Here is a 26,223-nt window from a genome sequence, read left to right on the forward strand (position 1 = left end):
GCAAGTACACAAAGTCTGACAAGGAAGTCAAGCCAAAATCACCAAGCTGATGCAACCTAACAAAAAATATTAAACATGCATTTTCTCAAATCATTTTAACCTGACTAGCTTTTTTATGGTAAGGGACCATTTTGTGTTCAGTATGGAAATTTGCCCACTGCGTCCTACAGGGGAACCTACATTACAGTACCCACAGATCCACATATAGATCTGAATTTCGATTTGGCTAGGTAACATTATTTGCTTATCGTGTTGTATATTTGTGGAAAAAACTGAAGTACTCGGATTGAATGAAAGCCAAACTCCACAGACAAAGGCTCGATTGGCAATCAAACCTGTCCATATTGGGGTAACCAGAGCAAATAATTATTACTATCCACCAGCTATTCAGACACATATTAGACCAGATGCCCTCCCTTCCTTATTTACATCGTCTATATTACAGCTGGGTAAATGTGTAATTAACTGACTTATAAGTGATGCTCTGGAACACTAATAAACATCTGTCTATTAAAAATAATTGGTTTGAATCTTTAAGAAGGAGACACCATTTAATTCTGAAAGATAATCAAAGTTGTGGGGAAACAGCTCAATGAGAAAAGTCACTCTATATCGGAAATGCCAGAATTAAGCATCTCTCAAAGTGATTATTCTGTATTAAGCTAAACATGTTGAAAATGGTGGGTGTCCTCTATTCTATTAAGCCTGCCTCGTCTTTGTTTGCCTGTGATGTAATGAATCTCTCTCCATCGCATGCTTTGGCTCTTAATAAAAAGACTGTCAGGAATCAAGAGTTGCTTTCGTGTTTGCGAGACTGCACGTCTGTGTGTGTGTCCTGTGGTCTCATGTTGATCAGCGACTAATATAAGCAATTACAGAGCCTGGTTTCAATATAACAAAGGCCCTATCGCTCCGGGGAACAGGCTAAACACACAAGTACGGCACGCATACACCTACTCCATCTACAACAGACAGTCAGATCATGCAGGAGGAGAGGAAGAAGAGGAGGAGGAAAAGGAGGAGGAGGAGAAAAAAGCACTCTCGGCATGCTGTGGTCGCTGGCGTAATTGAATATGAGACGATTTAGCATGAATATTTAAACATTAGAATAAATACAATGAAGATCTGAGGCTGGTAGTACAAACACTTCAGCGGATGATGGTTGGGTAAGTGCTCTCGATATAATTCATTCCTAATGCACTCCAAGCTGCTCTTCCTCCCTCTTCAAGTCTCAGCGTTACTTGCCTTAGGAGTTAGGACTGTGAATACAATGAGGTTTACACAGGAAGTAATTGACTAAGTTTGTCAAACTGGACATTTTAAATATACTAGAAGGCTTAAATTGCACACAACACACCAAAACATGTTATACAGTTTATGTTCTCTGCATATTAATAGAAAATCTAATATAAAAAACAAATTTACCAAATATCCTCAGGTTAAAGCCAAAAACTAACTAATCAATTTATATAGTAGAAGGAAAAGTATGTACAATGTTCTTTAAGTTTGGGTTTACTTAAAGGTGCACAGCGTAACATTTCTTGAGGAGGGTCTACCACCTGCTTATCTCCATGGAAATATTACTATTGCTTAGTCTAGAATATTCCACAGTATAAATTAAAACTACAGAGAGATTATGAGACTACGTCACTTCGTGTTCTACTGAGCATGCAGAAAGAGTCCTGTCTTGTATCATGTCAGTGTCTTGTAGGATTTCAGTAGGTTTCAGGCTCTCCCAAGGGCGGGGCCAGTTGTGTCGATCAGGTATGAGTGAATGTCCGTCTACTGAAGTTTGAGCCATTTCTTTTTGTCATTTAAGCACTCACCTACATTTAATGCATGTGGGTTATTAAAACGTATTCCACTCACTAATGTTAATTTAGCATCATAACTTATTTTATCACAGCGATAACACGCGATAAACTGGTTTAGTGCGCTGAAAACAGCACTAGCTACTGTTGCAACTTCATGTTAACCACACAAACAGCTGCGCTTTCTGTACTGCACATCCGCTGTGTTGATAAACAAATAATCCGTCTATATCACAAAGGAGAAAAGCAGGTTACAGCACTATGCTGCATTACAAGTCAGATCTGGGAAGAGTCACCCCAATTCACAGAAGGAAACACCTGTAATGAATAAATGCTACATAGATATGTTTAATGTCATGCCATTCCAGGCAAAACAATGACGTCTCCATGGAAACAAGAAGGACCCTCCACCAAAAAGTTGCACAATGCACCTTTTCATGTACTGTCACTAAGTATCAATACTTGCAGTTACATTACTACAGCAAATCCTGCTCCTTGAAATAACTACTTACTATTTACATAACTAGCTACTATATATATATATATATATATATATATATATATATATATATATATATATATATATATATATATATATATATATATATATATATATATATGTATATATGTATATATATAAAATTAACTACTAATTGCTCATATAGACTTTTTTTTTTTTTTTTTTTACATATATTTAATTAACATGACAGGATTTATTTATTTTGTTCAATTTTTGTAGTTTACTAGTTGTATCTACTCTTGTCTGTTATGTACTGTGATATGCAGTACAAGGTCAAGGTAAAAGTTTTCCACTTATAGTCAATACCCATAAGTGAAACATAGCCTTAAGGTGTTGATAAATCTCTTGCTGTGTACATGCCCGCTATGCTTATATAAATTACTCAACCAAGCTCAGATGACCTATGTAATAAAACTGACTAATACACATTTACAGACACTTCCAAGGCTTTCAACAAATCATGTACAAAGTGAAGGTGCTGCATACTTTGCTTGTACAACTCATCATTTGTCTCTATTGTAATCATTTGGACAATCATTATGCGTTATGAGTACTGTTCGTATGTGTGTGTAGTGCCCGTCTGCTCCCCCCGTGGGTCACAGCTTGGCCATGTCCCGGGGGTTGGTGCCCTGTTCCCCTCACATCTGAGCAGCCAGGCCCCAGAAAACAGGCCCCTAGAGGCTATGAGTACAAGCTGTCCTGCTGGACCTGCACTGACTCCACTATGGCACTGCGGATCGCACACAACAGAAAAACACCACAGACACACACAGATCGCACATAACATAAAAACACAACGGATGCACACAGCTCGCACACAACATAAAGACACAACAAACACAAAGGGAGAAAGAAGTCAGTGACACTGTTTGGCAACACTGGTGGATTTGGACAGCTCTCCCAATGGACAGCTACAGTTTGTGCTCAACTAGAAGTAGTATACTTCAAAACATACGTGTGACAAAACATACTATGACAAAATACTGTAGTGAAAAAATAAAACAGGCAATGAGTGAAAAAGTACAATTTGACTCCTAGTTGTTACTCAGTTATAACTGTATATGTATTATAACTCTTATAAGCGTATAAGATTAGAAGTTATTGCTAGTTTTACAGTTATTTTTGCCATTACTAATATTAATACTATGACAAATGTTTACAACTGATGATTATCACTTTTATATTTAGAGGCCAAAATATTGTAATTAGTTTGATATTTTGTAAATCTGAAATTTCACACACCGGAGAACACCGGGTTCTGTGATTAGGCCAAATTACAGATCAGATCTGTGGAGAGATGGCCCCGCTCATAACAATAATGCAGGCATTTTGGGGCAATAAAACATCTGTAATTGAATAAATGAAAGACAGATATGTTTAATGCCAAACAGTGGAACATCAAAGCTTTAGCATCTCTTCAACAAGCAGGAAAAGTAAAACAAAAACAATTTAAAACAGGTCTTATTACAATGTAGTTCACCCCTGGTTTCCGTACACCATACAAAAGAATAAAAGAAAACAGTCCAGCTAAGAGGTGAACTGTGATGCCAACTAGAGTCTTGATTTCTCCTTATTATGGGCCAGCTGGTCGACTGATAAAATAAGCCCAAACAATGTGACGATCACATGCAACAAATAAAGTCTGAATTATTTCTGAGGACAAATATTTGACATTACTTCCTTCGTCTCTGATCTCACTAAAGCCTTAAGAAGGATTTGCCCTGGATTAGGCTCGCAGTTTGAGAAGGGATTCCGACAACATCCTTCTTTCCTTCTCCCAGGCTTTTGTTTTTTATGATGAATTTTTTATCAGTTCTCCACAACGCGCCAAATGAGCCTCAAGTGAACAATAGCATCAAAACCCTAAGACGTGCACAGATACCCCTTATAACAAATAAAGAGACAATTTTGGTAATTGAAGGAGGAAGCGATATCATTTTCAAGGACCATAAAGTTGAGGTAGAAGGATGTGGGGGACAGTCTGCGTCGCTAACTACCTGGATGTGGCTCTTTGGGGATTAAATTTGTATGGTTTATATCTATGCTCAATATGCTAGATTTCACGACAAGAATTATTGCATAAAATCTGCCTCGAAAAGGATGTAATGCCAATTAAGGCTGCATAATATAATAGACTAAATATGCAATTTCTGACAACCATAATGGATTTTATAATGAGAAGAAGTGATATTTGGACACATTTTAAAAACATGTATAAACAGTTTAGTTCAGTGTCTTGTTAATTTAATAAAATTATTAGGCTCTAGAAAAAGAGTAAATCAAAAACTAAAATCATAGTAAGACACGATAGGGACAAAATGAAGATTGTTATTATAAGTACCACATCATAGTACTATTACAAGTCATAGAATTAGTAGCAGTAGAGGTGGCACTTTTACACTGTATTAGAAAAACTTACACTGTCACTTGATAAATACAATCTTGCAGTACTTTTACATGAGACTTTTTGGATTTTTACCTTAAAAGTGCATTGTGTAACTTTTCTGGTGAAGGGTCTGTCAAATGATTTTCTCCATGGAGATGTTATTACTTTGTGTTTCACAGTATGGTATTAAATCATCATCGAGACCAAGCCAGACAGTTACAGGTCAGATCTGTGGAGAAGAAAACCTGCTCAGTCAGAATGTCTGTTTTTCAAGGTATTTTTGAGCTATAAAACCACCAATAATTTCATGAATGCAAGGTAGAGCTGTTAAAGTCATACTGTGGAATATTTCAAGCAGAGCAATGGCATATCCATAGAAACAAGCAGGTGACGGATCCCTAACCAAAAAGTTACATAGTGCACCTTTAATATCCAATAGGCAAAAATAGACGAGCCTCGATTACTGCAATAACTACAATTTGGCCAAATATTGTGCTGCCCTATCGGAAGTACAGTCCACTCCCAGATTCAGAGCACACTGCCCCACTCAGGTATATTTATAATCCTTAGCTGTCCCTCTCCAGAAGAGCAAATCAAAGCCAGTAAAACATAACTGCCATAAATAAATGAATAGATGAGCAACAGCCCTGGACTGAAGGGATTCACCTAGCAATCACCCGCATCAGATCAGATCAATGCTCATGGAAATTTCATGAAGCCCTGAATCCACACCGCTTCATATTTCACTATAATAACCCACAGAGCCGCAGGGGGAGAGGGGCGAGGAGGTGGGGGTGACGGGCCGGGCCGAGGAGGGGGAGAAAGGGGGGTGAGAGAGGGGTGGGGAGTGGTGGGGGTATTTGGGGTGCTAAGAGGAGGAGATGGAGGGGGGGCAGGGATAATTGAGAGGTCAGAGCGCACCAATGGTTACTGTGAGAGGAGAGATAGAGGAGGAAGCTACAGTAAGTGTCCAAAAGGAGAGGGTCTGTCACAGGTTTTCAATAATAGTGAAGGGGGTTGAGTGGTATTTGACCTCAGTCCTAGTATTTTGAGATTTGGGATTTAGGGAATAAGTTTATAAAAATATGTTTTTTGGTGAAATGAATCGCGTTTTTGTTTGTTTTCATACCCTGCACCATTTGAGCTAGGACTTTTACAAAAAGCACACTTGCATGATAAATAAATTTTTTTGGAAAGTGACAAAAATGCACTGTAGCCATACTGCATTAACACCATATGATTCTCAGTTTTTAGAAAGGGGAGAGGAATAAATGCACATATTACACCCCTTAAAGCCAGTACATCCAGAATGTTCTGATTTCTTTGCGAGAACAAAATGATCTTTGTAAATCTTACTTTTTAAGCAATTCATGTGGCACCGTGAAAAACAATGACATTCTCTGAATATGTGGGAGAAGGCGTAAATGCAAAACAGTCTGAATCTTGCATTGAATTTAAAGGTCCTATATTACACTAAATGTACTCTTGTGAGCTGTAAGCCATGTTATAATGCTGTTTCCTTATCAAAAACATTACTGGAGTTGTGTTTTGCTTCATTCACACATGTTTGAATTATCTTGCATTATTAGTCTGTCGACATCTCCTAACCGAAATGCTATGTCCCACCATGATGTCATCAAGTGTAGTTTTTGAAGTAGTTTTCAAGTTAACAGCTACCTTTTACCTTTAAATCAGAAGAGATCGACAAATCCAGGGCTGAATTTACCCCAATTATTCTAGTGAAGGTCTATGGAGTGTATGGATACTTCCTCTATTACCACATGACATCACAAAGTGGAACAGAGTGAGAAGAGAGAAGGCCTAAATATGGATTGTTTGCATGCTAAACATGTATGACTAAAATAAAACACAACTTCAGGTACGCTTTTGACACGGAAACAACATTATAACATAGAACAGAATATAGTGTAATATGGGCCCTTTAATCTGAACATCACTGTGATTTCTTTTCTGTGCTTCTGCTTTATCCAGCTTTGTCCTGTCCCATATAAAAGCAGGATAACTGCAACCTGATTGTCCATTAAGACTCTGCTAAAAGCGCCTGTGTCAACACCAGACTTCAGTGGACACAATGCAGATCTACAGTGATGGGAAAGGTTAGACAGTCTTACAGTGGAGTGTGTACACGTGTGATTCAGCGCAGGTAGATGTTGTTGTAGTTGTGGTTGTCTATAGGTAATTGGCTGGGAGTCCTGATGTTAACACTGTAACAGGCCTCAGACAGCGGCTAAAGAGCTGATCATATCACCACCTTCTGTTTCCTTCTCACTCTCTCCTCGTCTCCCCCTTTTACCCCCCTCACCCCCCCACCCCCCTCCTCCTCTTCCTCCACCCCCCTCCTCTCTGCAGTCTCCAGTGCTCAGGTGTGATCTCATAAGCGCTGCTCGCCGATCGATGCCGCCAGTGGCAGGGGGTTCAATAGCCCTGAATTACGGCTTCATTTCTACCCCCCTCGCCCCTCCCTCTTCACACAGATGAGAGCTGCCCCCCCACCGCCATCACTGCAGCACGCACACACATACAACACCCCCACCGTCTACTCACAATCCGGATCAATACCTTACAATCTAATTTTTATCCATTTTTCCATAAACCCCAAGATTGCGTTTATTTGCAGAATCCGACAAGCTAAATAAAGCATCGCTTGAACATGTCAGGGAGACTAATGCATGGCTGGAAATTCATACACAGAAAACAGATGAGGGGAGCTTTTGGCTGCTAAAGGAAGGGGAAGGTTGAGGCTGTGAAGAGCTCGCAGGAGAGAGGAGGGCGCTAAAAGATCTACAAATCAATGGAGGTGTGGACGCTAGTACTGCTAAGCTCTAATTATCTGTTGCAAAAAGTGGCTGTCAACAGTTAACAATACCTGACAGCAGCATTCACAGTGGGAAAATGCAAATTCAGGAAACATGGATGAAAAGTGCATGCTTGAATTAAGACGTAAGAAAACATAAGAAATCATTCCCCATGTGAACGCTGCTCATTTCAGCAGGGTATAAAATAATCTGGGTTCCACATTCATTTACATCATCATCATGGAGCAGATGCCGCTGTAATAAGAACGGGAGCATGCTAAAGAGGCAAGACAAGCCACATGGTGCAGAAAATTAATCTCAATCTCAAATGGAGGTGTGAATTTCCTCAGTGTTAGGCCCTGTGCAGTAAATGTGTGCAGCTATCTCAGCTGGCCCGGTCTCCAGCTGGAGACCAGCCGTTTTAATCAACCACAGGCCTCCACCCAGGCTCAATAAAAGACAGCATTCACAAATAGCAGCGAGAGCAGTAATTGACCGTCTCGTGTCGCACAGCGCTTTATTACCAAATGACTACATGTGTGTCATTGGTCATGTGTTAAGTGTGCAGCACCACAGTGGGGCTGTGATTGTATCCAATCTGTCTGCGGCTTTATCTGCCATCACCTCCTTAAAATAATTAATCACATTTCAGGCATTTAGCTCAGATTCTGCCTTAGTAATTAATAAAAGAGAAATAATGGGGTGTGCACCAGTTTTGGGTTAGAGTTTGCAATCAAAATGATAAAAACGATTATAGCCAATACTGCATGCGTTACTGTATTTAAACAAATTAAACATCTAAGGAACTTATTTATCATTTATCCTAAATGAACAACGTTTAACTCCACTGAGTGAATGACAGTTCCTGCTCCTCTCCCAAAGCTCATTTAAGCACAGTCCAGGCAGAGTAAGGCAGAGGTGTCAGCCGCCTCTCAGCTGGTTGAAATTCTGTTCTTGACTTTTGTCTTTCCTCTCGACGCTCTTGCTCCTCACTGCCTCTGAGTGATGTTTCCTGCTCACCTAATCTGCACTTGGCTCTGAAAAACTCCTCCTAATGTTAGTGCGTGTGAGGGGGGCGCGCGTGGAGCCAGGGCCTTAATGTGAGCCAGCACAGCCTTTTAATATCAGCCTCGGCAGTAGAGGAAGCACTAAGCAGACACGCTGCATACTGAGGAGGGGGGATTGGCTTTTGAACGACACCAACAATTCATCAACTCCCCCCAATCTGCGGCCAGCACCCCGGAGTCACTGTCGCACGCTCAAACATGCACGTGGGGCCCTCTGTATCACACGAGGGAGAGAAAAGGCAGCACTTCATTGAGCGATGCTTGAGCAGGACAGTGCAAGAGATACACAAACATGAACATGCATTTGTAAAGGAGGGGAGGGGGTGGGTAATGAGACAGAAGAGACGCTTTAGGAGAGCAAAGAGTACTTGGCCCAGAGCTGGTGCACAGCAGAGGGCACTGCACAGGACACAAGGGGACACGAAGACATTGGAAGAAAAACAGAGCCTTACTCTTATCTGCTGAGAGCTTAATTGCCTTTGATGAGACTAATTGAGGCTTTGTGAAGTCTAATGGTGAAGAAGTCCTCTGAGACAACAGAGGACATTACTGTAACAGCCCCTCAACAGTGTAAAGTCCCACTTGTCTCCTCTGTCCTGACTATGATACACACACTTATAAGCACATCCATTTAATATTAACAAAAATATACTCATCGATAGCAACTGCTTTTGACACCAGTAGGTCGCATTCATGATTTAGAATTTGATAAGATAATTTCAGGTGGAGGGTAGGGTATGTTGGGTATGTTGGGTAGGGTATGTTGAACCATTATTTTTAAATTTCACTCCACAAACTTTCAACTTTCAACAATTGCATTTTTGAGGTTGAATAATGGCAACACTTTCTGTAGATATTGTGTAAAAAAAAAAATCACAGAGATATTTACCATTAGGTGGACAGTTAAACAGCAAATTCCACTAGTACTCTGACCTGTCCTCCAGCTCAGATTAGAGATTGTTGTGGTGTTATGTGAACCCAACCTATTGAAAATTATATAGCTTTTTCCTTGATTTATCCAGGCATGGGGACAGCACAAATTGGCACATGACATGTCCTTTAATTTTGAAGCTCAATAGGCCAATATTACACTACTTTCTGATTCTTGTCTCCAACTGAAAACACTCCTCTTTGAGATGTCATGTGGTAATACAGGAAATCCTCATCTGTGTTTTTAAAGTCCATACACCTTCACTAGAACCATTTGGATTATTTCAGACCTGGAATTTCTAATCTGTACTAAATAAAAGGTAAATTGTAGCTGTTAACTTGAAAACTACCACTTCATGACATCAGGTTCATCATAAGGGAGGAGAGAGCATTTTGAGCTTTGGAAATGTAGATTGACAAATAATCCAGGATTACTCAAACGTGTGAATGAAACAAAACACAACTCCGGGTATGCTTTTGAGGAGGTAACAGCATTATAACATGCCTTCAATCTCACAAGAATCCATTTTGTGCAATATAGGACTTTTAAAGTATAAACGATTGAGAACTCTAATGTGCTTAAAGTGTTGGCTTCTGTCCAGCTTCATTCCTCATTGTAGCGAGTGCACTCAACATTCTGTGTAACAATAGAAAGGTATTAAGTGAAGGACAAGATTATGATGATTCTGGCTCTTCGTAATGTAGGTCCGTAGAAGAAAGTTTGCTCGACAGCGCGTTGGGGTGCGCTGAGCAGTTTTCTGGGTAGGTGCTGTTTGCAGTGGAGCAGCGGTAGCAGCAGTATTGGGTATGTGTTGACTTAATTAGGTCTGGTAGCTGCTCGCTTTCCTCTCCTCAGCAGAAGTTGATTAGCAATGCCAGCTGTCCCCAATGTAATTCAGTGTGCGCATGTGTGTGGCTGCCGGTGTGCACGCTGTGTATGAGTTTATGCATGTTTGTGAGTGTTTGTGTGTGTAGACGCCATCGCTGCCAGCTGCCACACAGTGCTGCCAATCCTCCATGATTAGTACCCACTGGCAACTGGGCGCAAACTGGTGCCAAACAGACCCAGGAGGGCAACATAGCCCATGGTAATCCACCGCTCGTCTCTTCTAGCATTTTCCTTTCTCCTCTACCTTTTTTAGATCTACATTTGAATCGACGTTCTTTCCACTCAGAAGCCTTTGTGAAGAGCAGCAGTTGTTGTGTCTACAGAGGTGGAAGTGCTCTAAACTAGTGGAGAGAAAGAACCAAGCCAAATGGTTACTGGCTAAAAAGTACAAAAATAAACTTTCTTGTTAGAGCACTACACATATTACAACTACTAATAATACTTCCACAACCTATTCCATCAGAACTACAACTACTACAGTACTATTTATTGATTTTTTATTTATTTATTTTGGTCATGTAAACATTTTAGATTCTGTTACAATGGAACATAATGACATCCATATTGACATCAGTGAGGTCGTATCAACAGTAACAAGAGCAACAACAACAAAACACACACACACACACACACACACACAAAATATACACGGTTATCTTTACTTTTGCCCAAAAAGGAGTGGGAAGAAGAAAAACATATTTGATCCTACCCCATCCTGCACTATCTTAACTGCCAGTACTGCATTACTACTGCATTTGCTGTTAATACAGTACAGTAATACAGTAATACACTACAGTTAGCATTAATGTTTCAGTCAAGATAAACCTAGGCTATCCAGAGACATCTCATGCATGGTGCAGTTTTGTTAAAAAGACTGCACCATGATAACGCAGAATGTAGAAATGGGCATGAACTAATATAAAACAATGCAATGGCCAGCCTTATGGTAAAACTAAGACAAAGCTGCAGTGTTCATGCATCTAATTACTGCCAATTAAACAGTGTAATTTGTTTTAAATAGGTCTATAGGTTGATGTAATGACTTTCCACACTAATCTTTGCCTGTTAACCCAAAATGCATATTCAGGCTAGTTCATTTATGCCTTTAGGACACTCAGAGAAAACACACAATGAGAAAGGAGCAGAGGGAGAGCTATGAGAGAATCTGGGCAGTGGCTGAAGCGAGCTGTGTGAAGAGTCAAAATGGGACCTGTGCCTGGACACGGTTGACTGTGTTGCCGTGGAGGTGCCAGCGCTTGGCAACAGCAGCGCATTCAGTGTCTCCCAGTGGGTGACCCCTCTCTACTGCTCACCTGTTGAGATTCTCCCACTTCCTCTCAAAAGCCAAAAGGCGGAGAGAGAAGAGGAATGAATTTACCCAAAGACGCAAGTTTTGAATAAGTGAATGTGACAAGGTGAAAGAGAGGCGGGTGGGAGAGAGATAGGGCGTTTATGCATACGCTTCGCACATGGCGGGCACATTGGAAGGCCGTGCACACGTTTATGAACACAGCTCTATGGCTCTGGCACAGCGCGGGCTGTTGGGCAGCTCTGGCACGGCATCGGCAGCCTACCCATCTGCCCTCTGTCGTATAATGTAGTTACATGTCATGTGTATGCAAAGGCTGTTCTTTTAGGGCAGTAAAACAACCTATAGTATCCAATGTTGGTCCAGTGGAAGGCTCAGACTGCAGACTGTTGTGGCGTACTGATTCACCACTTTGCTGACACTTTACCTTGCATTTTAAGCCTAAAAGAGTATAGTAGAGAATAGTAATTCACAAAATGATATGTATTTACTTTATTTACTTCAGTTTTAAGACACACTTTTTCAATAGTTTCAATAGTTTAGTAATTTCTATTTTTTTACTGTTCTATTTGTGTTTTACTAGTGTTTTTAAAATTATCCAAGAATACTGTTCCTTGTGCATCAATTAAACATTTCTACAGTTTAAACCAATGCAGCTCAAGATCTAGAGCTGTGACTGCTCACTGCTACTGACAGGTTACCTAAATAGCAGTTCAGAATGGATCAATTTTCCATATGAGGACAATAAAGTATAACTTAAAAATCATTTGTGCATGTCCCAAACCTTGATATATATGAAATGGGATGAGAAAAAACTAAATCCAAGCACTCCAGAAAATGTAAAGTTGCATGAGGAAAAATATAGTTAAATGGCCTTTATTTAAATGGCCAAAGCCAACATATTTTGACCTTAAATGGCCTTCATCAGGACTTAGTTTGAATCATAAAGAAGGAAAAGGGTTGCTTCAGAGAGCGTGTACATGGAAAACAAGTAAAATGTAACTAAACAAAATTTAAAAAGTCTCAATTATGCCTTGTTTGACACCAGTCTCTTGCTATTTTTGCTACTAATTTTGAATTCAGTATCACCATTTATATGTTTGCCCTTAGTTATTATATTATATTATGATGATGCGAGCTTCTGCATCCAAATAATTTCCCTTTTGGATCAATAAAGTTGGTCTTAGTCTAAGTTCCTTACATCATGCTGTCCATTAAACTCAAATATTCATTAATACAGATTCAAACATACTGATGAAAGTAATATAAAGAGTGAAGACGAGACAAGTAGTAGTTGTCTAGAATAACATTGACAAAGTATTCCTCTCACAACTGACTCCATAAACAAAATGCAGTGAATGTTATATGTGTTTTCATATCTTTGTCGTATTCAAATAAACACATCATTTTCCATTTGACCTGCATCGCGCTGTAATTGTGATGCATCGACTTGGATTTGCACAGTAATTGGGACATATACCGAGTCGGGGAAAATACGCGCTGGCAATATGACACACATGCTCTCTCAATTGTGATTTTGTCAAGTGTTGGCAATTGTGGGCGAGGCTTACGGCCCTAAGTCTATCAGCAGCTGAGATTACAGACAGATTTATTGTGATTCGCGGTCTCCCCTGGGACCTGTGGCCTTGCATTGGTTAATCACTGCTTCACATTCGCTCTCTCTGTCACTCTCTTCAATACCGCACGATATCTACGAGCTCTGATGTAACAGCTAACTATGCATGTTTTGTGTTGTGGCGTGAAGAATGGCAGAGCTCTCCTGTTTGGTACTGATTCATAGTTCAACAGGGTTAAATCTCAATAATCCCACTAATCAAAAGGTTAAGTCTCCCTCGTGACCTTCACCTGCTTCATAAAAAAGGCCAAACACTGCTCCACCAATGATCTCTACAGGCTTCTTCTTCTCTGAATTATTGAGTCACGTTATTGAATTCAAAATTGTTTAGCATGCACATTTACCACGGAGCAACAGAGCGGAGTTATGACAGCGAATAATGTGTTTTCCAAGATGCTTTTAGCAGATATTGCAAAGACTTAATAAAATAATGTTGGGCGTTTTTATTGCATTGTTTAAATTATTCATCATTTGTACAGAGGAGATCCAAGGTGACAAATACACTCAAATACACTGGGACAAGGAACTTCTGCCTAAGGCTACAACTAGCACATGCTTCATAAATTTAATGCCAAACTATGTAGAATTTGGCAGTTAAAATGTTTTGAAATGGTTTTATTAACTGATCAGCTCTCAACAAGATATACAGGCCCTCATCAAACCCTAGAGCGCTTTGAGGTTCTAGTCTGCCATCACAACATTTTCTGTCATAATAAAGAACACAAGTCCATACTACAAAGAGGAGGGGAAATTGAGTGTAACTTTAAACAGGATTTTAACGGGCCCATATTGCGCTACTTTCTGTGTGTTATAACCATCAGAAACATACCTGGAGTTATGTTTTGTTTCATTCACACATTTTTAACATATAAATCCTGAAAATGTACTTGTATTAGTCCTTGTGGTACTACAGTGTGTGCCACTGTGTTTTAAATTCCATTCACCTTCATTAGAATCATTTGGATGATTTAATTCCTGGAATTGTCCATCTCTACTGAACTAAAAGTGAAAAAAAAAGCCCTTAATGTGACAACTACCACTTCATGATGTCACAAGGTGCAACAGGGCATTTTGAGCTTTGGAGATGTAGACAAGCATTATAGAAGCACATGTGATTGAAAAAAACAAAACAATCACCAGATAAGTAACAACATTATAACACGGCTTAAAGCTCACAAGAGTCAATTTGACATAATATAGGATCTGTGTTTGTTTGACCATGAAAAAGCAAAATGTGCTTTATGACATCTTCAATACATGTAATTGGACAAGAGAGTAGCAAAGTTTGACACAGTTTGCTAATACAAAACCACATATAACACCCACATAAAAAAAACAAAAAAACATTTGAGACCAGAGAGAAAGAGAGACATAGGTAAAAGCTGCATTGTTTAAAATAGGATGTGGGTACATAAGCCCATTACCTGTGTAGATGAATCGCCCAGGTGTGCCTTTGCAGAACTGTTTGGATTTGTAGGACAGCGTGACCTCCACTACCCCCGGGATGTGTCTGGGCGGAGTCTGCACTCGTATGGCGTGGGGAGTGATCAACTACAGGAAGAGAGAAAGAGAAAGAGAGAGAGAGCAAGCAAAATAGGAGGTGAAAGAGAGAGACAGCGTAAGAGAAAGAGAAAGTGTGAGAGGGAGAAAAAGAGAAAGCAAAAGAGAAGAAGACAGAGAGAGAGAAAGAGAAAGAAAGAGAAGGAGAAAGTGAGAGAGAGAGACATAGAGAAAGAAAGAGAGAGAGAAAGAGTGTGTGTGTGTGTGTGTGTGAGTGAGAGAGAGAGAGAGAGAGAGAGAAAGTTAGAATGAGAGAAAGAGAGAGAGAAAGAAAAAGAGAGGGAGTGTGTGTGTGTGAGAGAGAGAAAGTGAGAATGAGAGAGAGAGAGAGAGAAAGAAAGAGAGTGTGTGTGTGTGTGTGAGAGAGAGAGAGAGAAGAAAGAGTGTGTGTGTGTGTGTGTGTGTGTGAGAGAGAGAGAGAGAGAAAGAGAGTGTATGTGTGTGTGAGAGAGAGAGAGAGAGAGAGAAAGTGAGAACAAGAGAGAGAGTGAAAGAGAAAAAGAGAGAGAGAAAAAGAAAGAGAGAGAGGGAGGGCACAAAGATTAATGCAACGAAACAGCAGCGCTAAAACATGCACTCAGGGGGACAGTCCGGGCCTTTTGCAGCTTTTGACTCTTCTGCTTTGTATAATCAGCCTGAAAATGATGTGTTAGCGCCACAGCCCTCAGGTGGCCCATGTAGCCCAAGGCAATGTCACCGGGAGGCCTAGGATGGTTATCAGGGCTGACATGGAGCTGGTAAGAGAGCTTCAAAAGCAGTTTGGTGTTTATGAATAAAACACACATTTCTTTGCATATTTACTATTACACCGTTACACAGTATATGTCTAATGTTGGTGTCTGTGTTTGGCACTGTCTATGCACCTGTCAACTGACTCTTGCTAACATTAAAGCACCACTACGGGGCATAGAGTCTAGACAATCCAATTATGTTGTTCCCCAACAATACAGTTTTAGTCCTGTTGTGGGAATTAAAGGTGTACTGGTTTACATTTCTGGTTACAGGTGTTTATGGTTTACAAGTACTTTGAAAAAGTTGGAATTGCTTCTCCACAGATCTAACCTGTAACTTCGCCTATGTGTATCACCAGCTTGCCTTCATGGGCATAGATAAGTTTAATGCCATACTGTAGAATCTAAACTCATAGAATTTATTCCTGAACCAGATTAAAACCTGACAATTACAATATCATGGATACAGTATGAGACTAGTACTTTTTCTTTTTCTTCTATGTATTTTTGCATATTGATCTTTGTTTACATCCTTTTGTAAAAATAAACAAAAAAGCAAAAGTCTGTCATGTAATTTTTTGGTGCAGTTCTGTGTACGTGCAGCAGGTACGCACGTTGAAGGGTCTTTGAAGCCAACTATAACAGGACTAGCACTATAGCACTCAAAGCTAGCTGGTGCTCAAAAGCCATCAACACGCTGCCTTGTGTACACTATCTGAGCGTGTGTGCATGTGTGTGCGTGTGTGTACGTGCGTGTATATGTGTGTGTGCTGCTGTAAATGTCCCTTTCATTGCTCACTTAGCTGGGCTTTCATTCTACCATTGTCTGCCCCGGCTCACCTCTCCGCGAGACAATATAGGAGCTTTTTATAGAATTATTCCTTTACTAAAGAGAAAGCTGTTTAGCGCCGCCGTGAGCTGACCTTCAGTTTCACACATACACTGAATTTACATTTTAGTCATGTGGCAGATGCTCCAGAAGGGATTCGTATTGTACCTCGCACATTTCATTCTCAACATAATAAAAGACAGGAAGCCAGCAGGACGTAGTGAATAACATAGGAGCTGGCATTGAGGATCCTGAGCATATGTTAAGCTATATAGCAATTCTGCAGTCTATGATTAGCATTTCAATATTGATTAATACATAAAGTGTAAGAAAATAACAGCACGACGCTTTGCAAGGATTCAAGTTGGTATTTTCAGTGGATGATTGAATGAGGTAAAAATCGAAGGGCAAAGTCAGAAAGGTGCAAAGTTCTTTCAAGTTCTTTCTAAAACTTTTCTCTCCAGCAACGTGCAGTTTCCAAGTGAGGGATGGCATACTTAACTTTTCGCAGGTGCAATAAACAACGTCTAAATTGTATTAAGTTCACATTAAAGCTGAGAGATGATGTGTAAATTAGTGCTACCTTTAGATAATAGCGCCTAAAGTAAAATAAAAAGTAAAATAAGTGGGTACAGCAATTTTAACCAATATATTTTAAGCATTTTAATGACTTTTTTTGAATGCTCAAGGTTTTGTTAAACACCTATGTATTATTACTTATTATTAGAGAAGGTAGCACAGTGGTTTCTGAGTATCTCTCTATTTTGTACCACTGTTTCTTTGGTTCCATTTACTAGTATACTGGCAATTCTAACTATTCGATTTACCCGTTTTAATGATATATATTGGAAATTGTACATTTTAAGATTGAAAAATATACTACAAAGAACATTTATACAGTTATCTGCAAATACACTTCAGTTCCACTTTTTCTATCTGAAGCCATTCCAAGTAGCCCCTTGTCTTCCTGTACACCTGGAAAACACTGATAGCAGCCTACTGAACCGTACTGAGACATTCAATAAGAAAACTAATAATACTAAGAAACATCCATTTTACTGTGCTTGTATCAGGTTTGAGATCTGCAGGTATAACTATTATAAGCCTGTGCTCAAAGATATTTTTAGTGTCAACATTATATATGCACCACTAAAAGACAACTGCCTAAGAAACCTTTAAGATAATCATCACCATAAAATGATTAAAATATGTAGCTATTACCATCTCATATAACTATATATTTTACTTAATAGTTACAGCAGATATTATCCAAGATATACTACATTCAACAGGAGCAGGAGTTTCAGCGTTGCAGTGGGTGTAAATCCTTAAAAATTACCCATAGAGGACATCGCCTATCTCTAAACATCTCCATAACTCACTTAATATTGTAACTTATCTTACACAAGCTGTCCTGCAAACACTCATTAGCAGGGGCCAATAGGTAACCATTGACCAGCTATTGCTATATCTCGGCTCAGGATGGGAGGCGGCTCTATCTACAGTCTGTATATGGCCTGAAATTTATGTCCAACTGATCCATACAATCCTATTAAAAAGGCCATTAACATGACTAACCTCACTCCAGACCAGCATGGTTCCGAAGATGACTTGCAGGCCGTCGAAGAAGTTGTCCCCAATGATGATGACCGTTGCGCCCCCGGTGGTCCAGCCTTCACTGGGGCTGATGGCTTTAATGCTGGGGGTTGCTGCAAAGATTCACAGTCACAATAGATTAGACCCTTACTATCCTTATGACAGCCCATAAAGGTTGGTAACATGGACGTTTTCTGCCATCACTTCACACACATACATTAGACACACATCACCTCTCCGCTCGGCTCCCAAGGGTCGGGGCCCGAGCGAGGAATACTAATCAGAGTGATTATACTGAGCCCGTTATTAAACATCACCCCTGCCCCGTGAGTGAGGGCAGTGCGGTGCGCTTGTTTTACGACACGTGGCGAGGCGTGCGGGCGTGTAAATGTCAGGTGTGCTGAGTGTCTGATCAAAGGGCATGTGACCGGGGAGCACCACACTGCCAACTGTGGGTGTGCCCTCTGCATTCACAACCGTCATTACACACAAGCACTTAGCTCCTGCTCAGCTGTTTCTCACATCTACATGATCTGTCCAGTCATTACCACAAACAATCACCTAAGCTTTAACGCAATGAGATAAAACTTCATATACTTCATAGAGGTGCCCAGAAGACATCTCTAAAATACAGGTTTAAAGTGCAGATGACAAGTTATGATGACAACTGACTCACATCTAAAGTGTATCTGTCCAGTCATGACCAAAAAACCATGACCTAACCTTTAATGCAATGAGATAAAACTATATATACTTCAAAGAGGTTGTCAGAAGACATACAGGCTTATTAAAGGTGCACTGCGAAAACTTTTCTGGTGGAGGAACCGCCACCTGCTTGTCTCCATGCAAATGTTATTGCTTTGCCATGGTATGACTTGAAACATATCCATCTAGTATTTAGTCTTTACAGGGTCTTTCTATTTCTAAAAAAAAAAAAAAAAAAAAAAAAAATTCCTTCTGTGAGTAGGGACAACTCTCCACAGATCGGAATAGCAATGTAGCATAGTGCTGTAACTTGCTTGTCTCCCTTGTGATAGATAGATTTATATCACGGTCAGTGAGAATTCCAATGGACCGTTGTGAGTTAATACTGCATAACACACAAGTAGTCCAGCGCAACTGGAATGTAGCATAAGTCCATAATTGTTACTACAGCAAATAAGCTGTAAACAATAATAAACAAACATTTGAATGTAAAAATGGCAGTAGTATTTTTTTATAAGTCTTAAAGAAAACTATCTTCGAAATATCTAGACATCCAATAACCTGTATTCAAATTACTTATTTTTTCAGATCGTGCTATAATACTTATATTGTTGTGAAGCCTTCAGAATTCCCTGATGACCACATGGAATAACATGCTGTAGGTATATTTGTAATACATTTTAATATTTTCTTCCAAAACATACTCTTTGCCTGATCTGATATAGATTCAACAACAATACACCAAATTTTCAATAACAGCTATTCACCTCACTGTTTGACCTTTTCTTTTGGCCTTATGAGCCGACAGATTACCACATGTGATTGAAGAAAAGAGCAGCAATGGGAAAAAAATACATGTTTATACAGCTAAATCTCCTTTCCTTAACAGATATGCAGCTTGTCAGACATGCTGTAATTCACTAAAGCGGCATAATCCACTTTAGCCTAGGCTGACTTTTTTCCCCACAAGCTTTTGCCTTTTGCTCTGTGCCTCAGTCCCTGTTCTGTTGATCCTTCCCCAACAAGCTGTAGTGATATTTAGCCCGCGGAGATCAGCGTTCACTGCGCAACAATCTGTGGCCGTAATCATGGCCTAAGATGCCTCCTTTTCACAGATATAATGTGTGTGTGGATTAACCAGATGGTGGAACGTGAATGCATGTGATAGGATTATACTTTGGGGTGTTCCTCCGTGCCATCTGTTCGGCCGTGCACGCTGCTCATCTATTAAAGGCATAATATGGGACCCCAAACTTGTGTATTCTGCGCACAAACTCGTAAAGAGACAAGTCGAGGTGGGATAAGACAAAACCACTGTTTTTTAATGTGTTTTAGTTACTTCTATAGGTTCAGTCAACAAGGCTGCACCTCTGATTTGACCCCATCCTTCCCCCATGGTCCCTCTCTGCCCTCAGTATGAGAGGAATAAGGAGGAAATTCCCAAACACATCTCTCTCTGATATGTTTGCTGATTTTATCTAAGTAAAGAAGACCATGAGTTGAAGGACCCTACACCAGAAAAGTTACATTGAGCACCAGTATTAAAACTGCTAAAACATAATATATTTAAATCACTACGCTACCTTTTATTGTTTTGAAAGTGCTATATTCTCCAAGAACAATGTATTAAGCTGTGTAATAAGTTTCATTTTAGTTTCTGACACTCTGATGACCCCTTCCCTTTGCTCCCAGCATTAAGACACTCCCCCTTCAGAGCAACACAATCACTGTGGATCCCGCTAATGAAACTACTCCACATCGCAACAGGATTATGAAGTTGCTGTATACCAGTCATGTCCAAACTATGGCCCGGGGGCCTCAGACAAATTTTTCTTGGCTCTCAGACTTCCAGGTGAATTGGCCCAAATGACCTTGCATCAATTAAAAAATATTTTTTTACTGCAAGTTTTTTGAAAATCTACCTTGATAAAGCTCATATTTAATATTTAGTGTTTGGTTTTAAGGATCTTAGCATGAATAAAGACTGATGGATCATTCTAATGTGTTAAACCTGCACATATTTCAATTATTCCCTGTATTAAGCATCAGTCTACGACCCTCGATCGGCCCTCTGTTTCGTCTGTGTTTAGATATGTGGCCCTTGATGAAAAAAGTTTGGACACCCCTGCTGTATACAATCTTGTATCACGTTTTTGTATATTTATAGAGAATTGCTGTGTGGGAGCATGGGTGACGTAGACTTGTGGGCTGAGCATTGCACAGAATCTCACAGCTAAGGAGGGTTTGAATGGGGCCCGGGAGAGCTCACTAAAATACTCAAACACGCATGGATGACATCTAAAACCTTTTCAGGCATGTTTTTGATGAGGTAGAAAGCTAAAAATGTAAACTGATAAACAATACTAAAAGGCAAAATTACTGTCTGGTCATGAGTTCAGATATTATGGTGCCTATGACCAATACTTCACTTTAATGAAACTCTGAGAAAGTTGACAAACCCCAAGGAATATACAATAAAAAGCCTGCAGTGTTTTGATTTTGGGGCACTTGAGTGAATATATCTATAGTAAGAGAATGACACAGTTATGGCAGTTCCAATAATGCCTCAAATATGTCTTTGTGAACTCAATCACTTGTGAGACCTTTGTGGGACAACTGGACCGCTTTACCTCTGGAGAATAGCCATTAGAGCGACTTCACCATAACATTCAATCGTAATGTAATCTTCTACCGGCCATGTAAATCCCTGCTTAGTTTTTCTGTCATTATCATCCCTGAGGTTGACTCTCCTCATAGTAAAAAAATATGTTTCTCTTATTCAATGTCTGGGAAATCGAAATGAGAAAATAACTGGATTAGGGACTTGGGAATCAGTGCGGGCTCCTAAATCATGTGCACATGTCATTATGAAGTATTAAAGGTTTGGTCTGAGTGAGCGTGCGGGGGTGTATCTCCGGCGTATGGGTGTGTTGGAGAACTGGAGGGATGGGGAGTGATGCGAGGCTCTGGGATAAAAGCCTGTCTCTAAGGAAATAAAGCTAGTGTTGGCTTTAAGCAGAACAGACCTCATATAAGACACATCGCGCTTATGCCAGCCAGAGCAGAGGCCTAGAGGCACAGACCTGAGGGGAGCAGGCCACCAGGGACGCACAATGAGCTAGCACACACACACTACAGCATCTCTTAGCACAAGTTAGAAACCCTACAAGAGAGGGAAGTGGGAATCTGAGAGGTAGCAGGAGGCAGATAAGGGAGAAAGAGGAGGTTTTAGCGGGATACTCAGGAGACAGGAGAGCCAGACATGGAGCAGGAAAGAGGGGAGGGCACGGATGATCAGACAAAGAGGGCTTGGGGAGCAGGGAGAGGCTGGTGCACGGGGTTTGTTCTTTTATTATAAGGGTTTTCCGTACCGTGTTCAAGGTACGAGGGTGTGCCTTCAGAGGGGTCCAGTCTCCGAGCCCTGCGCCCGTGTTTGGAATTGTTGTGCACAAACATGTTGTCGGACACGGCCAGGACGTGACCCTCCACGCTTACCGTAGTCGACACAACCACCTGAGAGGAGAGGGGGGAATCATTGTAACCAGAAAGTTATAGAGGCAAATGTCATGCAAAAATACAACAAACAGCAATGTAAACCTTGTTGGCAGCTGGCATATTAGACCGAGGATAGAAATTTTAACTCAATAAATGTAATTTTAACATATATGATTCTTTATGATAGTAAGCCCTACTTATAAAAGCCTTGGAATCCCTAGTTTTATGAATGAATTTATGCATTTGAGCATTGGGATGTGGGATAGTGATTTTCATAGGTGTTATGAGACAGACAGAATTTCATGTCTCTTGAAAATATTATGTTTATGTATTATGTACAAATAGTACAAAAGGTAGTGTTTCTCTGCAAACTGTACAAAGGGCAGGTAAAGCAGAGAGAGTGGAGAAGTAAGACTTATATTTATGTTACCTGAAAACGCCTCATGTCTCGAGGGTTCCCTGCGTTCTTCAGGCAGTTCTGGTTACACTTGAGAAAGAACTTGAGGAAGAACCTGAGAGACACAAAAGAAAAACAGGATATGAGAAATGAGCAGAGCTAGTAAAAGGGCAGCTGTCAGCATGAGTACGAGCACCAGCGTCTTCTGGAATAAAAACACCAAATAAAACAAATCAAAGCACGCCCACCATCCATCAAATACATTTTCTCTATGTAAAAAAGGCTGTGGGTTATTGAGTAAGATGCTAGCTTGTATATTCATCTCACTGCCACTGTCATAGCCATAAAGTGTAGCGAGCAGACGCCTCCCCAGCTGCACCCGAGCGCCACGTAACAGAGATCGGGCTGTAGCTCCGATGCAGTGGCGTTGTGTTGCCATTCCTGCCTCTCTCAATCTCAGTGTGAGAGACCACATCAACAGCACCTGCCATGCATTATTAATAGGCTGAGATGGCAAGTATGGCTACCCGCATCAATACTTAATGAGAGGGGGAGGAGGGAGGGTTAGGAGTTAAGGTTGGGGGGGGAGTCAGGGCTGCGAGAAAGGGGGTGGGGGGGTGGGGGGTGGGCGAGCGTCAGAGGCCTAAGCAGCAAAAAGAGGGACAATTTATTCCCAATATCCCCACCCCAAAAGCTGACAACTTCTTTAGCTCCAAACTACTCTACTCCATTCACACAGCAAGTCTCTGAAAACAAACACAAGGAATCAAATGAAGCGGGAAGTAAACAGCCTGTGTACAAATAAAGAGGAGGTCTTAAAGGAGGAAAATAAAACTACTACATATCCCTCCTCCTCCTCTTCCTCCTCCTGCTGCCTTTGAGAGAGCTCAAAGAAGTGCTGACAGCTGAAAGTGCTTACAATACAGATCTCCAGCAGCCACAGAGAGAATCACTCCTATGCTCAGCTTTTCTTTCATATGTCTTATTTTCTCCTCTCTGTTCATTTGTTATGGCTAGAATTGTGCACTGGGCAGCGCGTTTGCAGCCAGCAGCCTTAGATATAATCACGCGCACACACCATGTCAAAAGAAACAGTAAGCAGCGATGCCTCGGACAATTGCTTCATCTAAAAAAAGAAAGAAAAAAACAACAGGGAAGATGAATGGACAGAGTGGAGTTGTGTCTCATTTCAAGGGCTGGACGACTGCTGTGCACATTACAAGGATCTGATGTAATACAGGGGCTGCGTATATATCCACGAACAGTTTAAATGTGTGACAGCTGGTTAGCACTAGACACCTGCTCTTGAAGTAGAAAAAAGCCTCTTATGGTGAGAATAATGAAATGTATTTTTCTCATGTTATTCTGGTCTCTCTTTGAGCATCTGTGGTTAGGGTTAAGGACAATACTATTGCTCATTAGCAGTGAAGACCAGACTATATGGAAAACAATGTGAGGAGCTGTAGTTTACATCATGGTAACTGAGAAAATTTGGATATTACATGTAGACATGGTTTGATGAAATACCGATACTGATATCCGACACTAGTCATAACTTGATCTGTCAGTATTTCAAAATCCATGGCAAGGCCCACACAATGAAGTTAATTTGTAGTAACAGCAAACTCTTTAGCTTCATTGCTCTTCTGTTTCCACTAGAACAGGACAAATATCTGCAGAAAAAAATACTGGCTCTATATATTGATACATTTTACCGATACTGATACATCAAACCATGCCTTGATCTCATTGATAGAAGTCCTGATGTATCTTCAATCACATGCTATATGTACACACTGATCGCCAATTTTTGATTTTGGAAGTTTGAGGTGTGCTATAACTTCACTTTCCCACAATCTGTTAGAAAAAACCCACAAACTTTGAAAATCAAAGCAGCTCATGGTTTGAAAGAGGGCTTGAGATTCTGGCTGTTCGAATGACTTAGTGAAAGAGCAGCAGGTTTAAGTAGTGGAATTTGAAAACAGAAATGGGGAGTGGATGGGGAATTTGCTGGAAAGACAGACAGTAACAGACAGACATTCTCCAGGATTGAGAGTTGGTGAGATCCGATCGGAGCGACTGCCCACCCTCCTGTATATTTTAGCAGCTCTAGGCCAATATCTCAATAATTCATGGAGTAGAGAAAGATGGATTTTTTTTACAGTGTGGACTGGACCCCACAGGCCCAGGGTCCTAACTCTCGTATCTACCCGAGGTCAGGGAGCAGCCGTGGACTACATTCACTTGTCGAAACGCAGCACCTTCCTCCATGCACCTTCTGTTTAATTCATAGCAACCGTTCACTGTCTTTCGAACTCCTCCAGCTCTGAGGTATAATCACAATAGAGACAGGAGGAGGGATAAGTGGGCAGGGGAAAGTGAATGGTCAGGGGAGTCAGAGGTGACCAAATGTGTGGGTTAAATATGGAGTTTGGGCCAGGTAACAGAAAGAGTTATTCGAAGAGATGGGGAGCTTTAACAAGTCAGCCATAGCAATAAAATAAAATAAAATACAATAAAATAAAATAAAGGCAACTGTCACTTTTGGATACCATATTTCTTTAGATGTTTTATTAATGGTGCATTGTGTAACTTTTCTCTTGGAGGATCTGCCACCTGCTTTTCTCCATGAAGATGTTATTGCTTTATCTAAAATGCTTCAGAGTATGGTATTAACCCTTTCTATTGTCATGTAGACCAAATCAGAACAAGTTACAGGTCAGATCTATGGAGAGGCAGCCCCACTCACAGTCGGAATATTTGGTTTTCTAGGTACTTTTGAGCAATAAAGCCACATGTAATTGAATAAATGTAAAGTAGAGCTGTTTAATGTTATATTGTGGAGCATTTGAAGCAGAGCAATGATATATCCATAGAAACAAGCAGGTGATGGACCCTCCACCTGAAAAATGACACAATGTGCCTTTAAGTAGGTACACCTTTAAAAAAACACATAGAAAAAGGAAAAGTAATGCATTATTATACAAATTATAAGTGATAATAAAACTTCAGACCACCCAAAATCAGTATTACAGATAACTTTTCTGTCTTTATTACTGGTTTAGGAGCTCATTAAGTATTAGATATGCAAAGAAATTTAACATACTCTGTCTTAAAAGGTTGCAATGGTCTGAGATTTAGTTTTTTCTGGAGCTTGTATCTGTGTCCCCTTCACTTTCCTCACGGCCCATCATCCGATTCATTATTAAGCAGATGTAAGGTGTCTGTAGTCATCCACATGGAAACTACAAAACTCCTGTCTGCTCTGCTCACTTAGAGCAGGGAGGCAGTGGGGCACATTTGCATGGATCAACAGAGTGGGCTGGGGTAGGGAGGGGAGGGGGGGCAGATCAGTGCGTTAATATGCAGGAGGGGAGGCAGATTATCACAGGATTTATGGGTAATGTGATGGACAGCTGACCGGTAAATATGAGCACATGCAGGGCTCAACTGTAAATAATGCCCTTATTTGCCTTGTTTCACTCATTATAATCAGTTACATGTATTAATCCACTGAGCTGACAGAATCGAGACCTACCTAAATAA

The 26,223-nt window shown here is 40.4% G+C and overlaps 1 protein-coding gene across 2 annotated transcripts in view; it reads right to left on the reverse strand.

The window, feature by feature from the left end:
* ebf1a (EBF transcription factor 1a) overlaps positions 1-26,223 on the reverse strand; it is an 87,173-nt gene that overhangs the window by 17,137 nt on the left and 43,813 nt on the right. For both annotated transcript variants that reach the window (XM_055159255.1, XM_055159256.1), the window contains exons 7-10: positions 22,711-22,792; positions 22,157-22,298; positions 18,063-18,193; positions 14,789-14,915 (exon numbers count right to left, since the gene is read on the reverse strand). In XM_055159255.1, the coding sequence (XP_055015230.1) occupies positions 14,789-14,915; positions 18,063-18,193; positions 22,157-22,298; positions 22,711-22,792 (482 nt within the window). The remainder of the gene's footprint in view (positions 1-14,788; positions 14,916-18,062; positions 18,194-22,156; positions 22,299-22,710; positions 22,793-26,223) is intronic.

Source organism: Boleophthalmus pectinirostris, unplaced genomic scaffold (assembly GCF_026225935.1).
Source record: "Boleophthalmus pectinirostris isolate CB_2022bp ecotype Guang Dong unplaced genomic scaffold, ASM2622593v1 HiC_scaffold_23, whole genome shotgun sequence".
NCBI classification, from domain to species: Eukaryota; Metazoa; Chordata; class Actinopteri; order Gobiiformes; family Gobiidae; genus Boleophthalmus; species Boleophthalmus pectinirostris.